The sequence below is a fragment of the Poromitra crassiceps genome (genome assembly GCF_964638095.1).
Source record: "Poromitra crassiceps genome assembly, chromosome: 11".
NCBI lineage: Eukaryota > Metazoa > Chordata > Actinopteri > Beryciformes > Melamphaidae > Poromitra > Poromitra crassiceps.
In genome coordinates, this window is record NC_139643.1 from 35,674,419 (window position 1) to 35,680,233 (window position 5,815).

Below are 5,815 nucleotides of genomic sequence, written 5' to 3' on the forward strand. Positions count from 1 at the left end.
GTGGGGGCTGCCGTGGAGGTGTGTGTTGGTGTTTGAGCTCAGGTTGGAGAGGGGTGGTGTGTTGTGATGGTGCGTGTCCTGCGTGTGGGGACTCGGGTTTATGTGCGTGTGGGCGTTTGTGTTCGGGCTAGCAAGGGGGTTACCATGGGTAATTCCATGTGGACTTGTGTGCGGGTTGGTGTGTGTCTGCGCGCTCGTATTTGAGTGTGTGCCGTGCGAGTGGGGGCTGGGGCTGCCGCTGTGCGATGTCTGTCCGTACCAGTAGGGGGAGCTACAGTAGCTGGGGGAGTCATACTGCGAGTACTGCGTGTCTTTGGGAGGGGGGCGGTGGGGGGGGCTCAGTGCTGTGCCACAATGGGGTGTTAGCCTAGGTGATGGAGAGCAGGAGGGGGAGAAGGTCCTGGAGGGGACAGGGTGGTAAGTCTGGGGGGGAGGAGGGGTGGGCTTGGGAGGGTAGGGAGGAGACGAGACACTGGGGGAGTGGGAAGAGGAGGACTCCCCCGGGTAGATGGATGGATATCGCTCCTCAGAGGAAGGGGTGGAGGGGTGGGCGGAATAAGGGGAGGGGTACTCACAGGGGTCCTGGAGGTAGCTGGCAGGTGCTGCAGGGTTTGGAGTGGCCAGGGGGGATAGGCTGCTGCTGTCCCCACTATAATAGTCCAGCCCCTCCTGGAACAGCCCAGACCCCTCTGGGCCTCCTGCGCTCCCCGCTCCTGACGCAGCGGCAGCCTTGGCTCTGGCTTTGGCCCCCGATGGCCTCTCTCTCTGACACGGGGACAAACCCCCTCTGCCTCCTCGGGACCCTCTCCCCCGTCCTCCAACCCCTCCCCGTTTAGGACCCTGGGTGGGTGTCGGAGAGGGGCTGGATGGAGAATCGGGGAGCAGGGCAGAGCCCCCATCTTTTTCTGATTGTGGTTCAGCCCGTTTCCTGCGTCCACGGCCCTGCTTGCTGCCTCCCCCCCCCTGGAAGAGTACATTCTGGCTCCAGTTATAGGATGGCCCCGTAGCGCTCTCATGCCAATCCATCATCAACTTCTCCAGGCTGGACAGGCTTGACTGACCACCCTCCCCACCAATAGGAGGAGGCTCTTTCTGTTTATAAGTCCCACCCCCTGAGCTCGGTCCGCTGCCAGTGGCTACAGAGCCCAGATGGGAAGAGTCAGAGGAGGATTCTGATAAGCTCTCGGGGAAGGGTAGTCGCTTGGCCTTCTGAGGGGTGTAGTTTGAGATATCCAGGATGTCTTTGGACTCATTGGAGCCATATTCACCAAAGCCATGATACTGAGACCCGAAGCTGTCTGCTGCCCAGCCACCAAAGCCTTGTCTGGAAGAAAAGACGAAGAAAAAACAGACATAGCATCACACATAACACATCAGAGAAGACAAAGAGCCAGTCAGCAATACCGTATTTCATCTAAGGACTTGTAATTACATTTGATCACAAATGTACAAATGACAGTAATGTGATCCAGATGATATATTTTTGTGTCGCAGTGCTGTGTTGTGTTGCAGTAATGACTAAATCAGTAATAAGAGTCTGAAAAAAAGATTGGTGTTGACTACATGGATTCCTAGGACCCACCAGGACTGCACGCGAGGGTGTCCACCATAGCCATGGGGTAGCTAATGTCAGATATTAGAAACGGTTCACTACCTCATCATAGACATGTATCCAATTTTCATTTAATCCAATTCGCATTTTCGTTGATGCTACCATAGAGACACTGCATGAAATAGGCCCAGCCCATCACGGGGGAAAAGCTCCGTTCATTTCCACACACCAGCGTCATTTTCCTTGAATTAAACATAGCTAAAAGCTGTTGTGTGGTGGGCTGCGCAGACAACAAATGTAAAAAATCGGCAGTTAAAGTTTTTTTGTACTCCTGAGGAAAACAAGGAAGCCATTGAGAATTGGCGAGAAGAAAGATTTGGATCTAGCTGTCAAGAAGTATACAATATTTTTGTGCAACACGCAACCATGCACGTGACATAGGAGAACGCCAGGATTGGAGGGGGGGTTTCCATTTTCCCCCGTCTTGGACGTGGTTTCTGAATGATGACGCGTTACGCAGTGTCTCTATGGTCAGACTTTCTTTTTTGAGTTTGTGGGGGAATGGATGATTCAATATTTAAATATTGAATCATCCATTCATTAATTTGTGAAACATGCTTTTGTAATTGTATAGCATGTTATAGCAGCAAATATGTTTTCTACCATTCTTTCTAAGATAGCCTTGCAACAGCAAAAAGTGATGTACCTGTAGCTCCATTGATTGGAGTTGTACTGTTTGTAACCCTCTGGGGAGGGGGAGGAGCTGAAGGGGCTACCTTTGGCCATGGCCATGTACCCTCCTCCTGGTGACGTGGGTCCTGCCGACTCCCCCCGCACCATGGACGAATGAGCCGCTCCAGGATATCCACTGTAGCCCCGCTTGGCTGCTGCTTGGTAGTTGGAATAACCCATCTGACCCTGGCCAACAGGGGTGGATTTGCCACTGCTGTGTCCGGACCCATATGAAAAGCTGCAGTCTGAGGATCTCTGTGGCACTACACCAACCCCTGCAGGAGAGGAGGAGTTGTAGCCAGAGGAGTAGTGGCCATAGGAGGAGGGATGGGGGGAGCTGGGCGAGTGGGAGAGGGAAGGAGGAGTGGATTTGGGATAGGTAGATGTGGTTGGGGAGGTTTGGGCCAGGCTGCCATAGCTGTAGGGAGGCCTGGCTGAGGCGCAGAGTGTCTGGGTTGGACCCTCCACCCCAACACCCGGACCCTTGGTGCTCCGCTTGGAAAATGCGGGGGACCAGCTGGTGCCAGGGGCGGGGCTGGAAGGCTCGTAGCCAGGCGTGGATGGAGGTTTGCGGGGGTCTGACTGAGAGGAGGAGATGTCCAACAGGTCTGAAGAATCATCCGAGTCGAGCAGTGATCGGAAATATCCGGCAAACAGGCCCTGTGAATCCTCCCCCGCTGGCCCACCACCTCTGCTTCCTCCTGGACCGCCGAAGACACCTCCCCTTCCAAGCTCACAGGAGGAAAAGCCCCCCCTCGGTGATCCACAAACCTGGTACGCAGCCAGACCTTTCTCCTTGTCCATACACCCCTCCCCCCCCCAACCACCTGCCCCGTTGGCCCAATCCTGCCCCATGGAGACCCCAGCCTCGGCCTTAAATGCCCCGTTCTTTTTCGGACGTCTCTTCCTGACCGCTTTTTCAGCACCGGGCTCGCTTCCTACGACCCCCCCTCCCCTACCACCCCCGCCTCCACCTGCACCCTTTCCCCTCTTCCTGGGTAATCCGGGCTCGGACTGGGGGCTGAGTTTCCGCTTCTTGCCAATGGATTCGAAGAAGTCACTGAAGGTGCTCTTATTGCGTTCACTGCCACCGGCTCCCCCTGTTCCCCCTCCCCCTCTCCCAACGCCCCCTCCCCTGCCCCCTCTGCGCCTACACCCAGTGAGGCGGTGCAACAGGGTGGATATTCCGGGGTTTTCCAAGGGAGTGTGGAAGCTCTCCGGCTCGCTGGGTGTCCAGCAGCGAGGAGGCGAGCAGCGGCCGGTGGCGGGTGGCTGCCGGTTTAAAAAGGCCAGTTTGGACAGAACATCCCCGTACTCCGTTTTCACATCATTGGTATCGTTCACATAGGACGGGGAAGGAGAAGGGAGTTTAGTCCGACGCCTCCTCCGAGGCTTCTTGGCCTGGTCTCCGTCACCACCAGGCTCTCCTGGTATTCCTGGCACGGCCTGTTTAGGCGGGCGTCCGCGACGGCGTTTGAGTATAACAGGGAGCTCTCCAGGTGGGAACATCACCATGACGCTCTTCCCGTTGTTCTTCATGCGGAGAAGCGCTGTGGGCTCCCGAGCTGCCTCAGAACCCTCCACACGGCCCTCGCTGCCTTTCTCCGCTCCGCTAACTGTCTCCAAATTAGAGATCTTGTAGCTCTTCTGACGGCGGCTGAGGTTAACGGGAATGCGAGCGACCTTCACCACAATCTTTCTCACCTGGAGAGCAGAGACCAACACAAACATAAAAAGATTACAAATTATCAGGCCATCATATCTCTGCACTGTGCGTTATGTCAATGAATAGCTGCAGTGGCGTGTTACTTAACAAATTAACTTACTCCCACGAAACGTCCACGCCTCCGTTTAGAGGCGGGAGACGCCTCCATATCAACAGGATCCTCCTTGGTCACAGTTGGTTGAGGTGAGGAGATGGTTGGTGTGCAGGGAAACGGAGGAAGAGGAGGGATGGAGTGGGACGATTGCCGGTGTTTTACAACATTTTTCGGACCGCTCCGCTCATTTTTCAGAGCGCTCTGTTCAGCTCTCTGTACAGCTCTCTGTACAGATTTGGGTGAGGGTCTAGGCCTGGGTCTAGGCCCAGGTTTAGGTCCAGGTTTAGGTGCAGATTTAGGTCCAGGTTTAGGTCCAGCTTTAGGCCCAGCTTTAGGTCCAAGTTTAGGTCCAAGTTTGGGCCCAGGTTTAGGTGTCGCTTTAGGAACAGGTTTAGGGACAGTTAGAGCTAGAGGGATGTCTGTGGGGCAAGGAGCTGCAGGGAGAACAGCCTCCACAGAGGGGTGCTCTTCTTTCTCGACCACCACCACCTCGTCTTCTTCTTTGATGCTCCAGATCTTCTCCTGTATTACTTCATCCTCCTCCTCCTCCTCTCCTCCCCTCCCCGCTCTCCTCTCTCCATCCTCTGTGCTTCGCCGGAGGCGGGAGGACTTGCGCAGGTGACAGGGGAAGCGGGGACGCCCGGAGCTGCGGAGGGCATACTTCCTCTCTGCCTCTATAGGAAGAGGAGAGGGGTCTGGAGGAGGGTTTGGACCAATAGGAACAGGACAGAAGGTCGAGGCAATGTCTGTCTCCGCAGTGAGGACTGGGGCTGCCAGCTGATTGGTGGAGGCAGGATGATTGACAAGTGGCAGAGGCGAGGGTTGAGGTGAGGTTACGTGTGTCGTCTCCGGTGACAGAGTTCTGGGCTGCTCCGGCCCTGCAGAGCCCGTATTTGTGTCGACATCCATGTGTGCACAACTGTCCCCGTCGTGTGAAACGGCCTGTTCACGCACATCTGGGTGTGAAACGGCCTGTTCAACCACATCTGGGTCCGTGTGCGTTTGCATGTTTCCGAGTGTCTCTGCGAGTGCGTGTGTTTCGGCGGGCTGAGTCTCCGTCTGCCTCCGCCGGCGTGCCCCGTGCCCCAGTCGTCCCTGTAGATGGAGGCCGTTGGCCAGGGCAGAGGGAGAGGAGGAGGGGGGGAAGGGGTCATAGGTCACCGGTGCCGGTCCATCGTCGGAGGGTTCCAGCGGCCCCTCTTGGACCCCCAGTTCCCTGGTCCAGGGCTCAGGCCCTTCCAGCCCCTCCAGCCCCCCCACAAACCCCTTGTCCTCTGCCAGAGCCCCACCACGACAGCCCCCTGGAGCCTCACCTCCGCCCGAACGTAGGCGCCCTGACAGGCCACTCATCCAATGCAATTGCAGATATCTTGCAGGCAAGAGAAAAGAGTCAGGAAGTGTTTGTTGGTGTGTGTAAATGAGTGTCTCTTCTTCGTAGCTGTCTTCCTTCTACAGCTGTCTAGCAGGAAGAGTCAAGGCCCTAAGCAGAGAAATAAAAAACAATGCACTTAATTGGCTAGGCAATCCACAACTCGTTAAGCATCTCCTTGTTGCAGTTAATTTGAAGGTATTTAGTTTAGTGTGAATTCTTTGACGTTAAATACCGCTAAAAAACGCTGGTCACGATATCGCTATGACAGCAAATAATATATGACAAAAGCATGCAATCATTACGTAAGCAAGTCAAGATTCATTTGTGGTTGAGTGATAG

At 55.4% G+C, this 5,815-nt stretch overlaps 1 protein-coding gene across 1 annotated transcript in view; it reads right to left on the minus strand.

The window, feature by feature from the left end:
* ahdc1 (AT hook, DNA binding motif, containing 1) overlaps positions 1-5,454 on the minus strand; it is a gene marked incomplete at both ends in the record, with an annotated part of 5,865 nt that extends 411 nt beyond the window's left edge. Inside the window, 3 exons of the mRNA XM_083645999.1 lie at positions 1-1,324; positions 2,259-3,988; positions 4,111-5,454. The exon at positions 1-1,324 is cut by the window's left edge and continues 411 nt beyond it. Of these exons, the coding sequence (XP_083502125.1) occupies positions 1-1,324; positions 2,259-3,988; positions 4,111-5,454 (4,398 nt within the window). The remainder of the gene's footprint in view (positions 1,325-2,258; positions 3,989-4,110) is intronic.
* Positions 5,455-5,815: the final 361 nt, after the last annotated feature.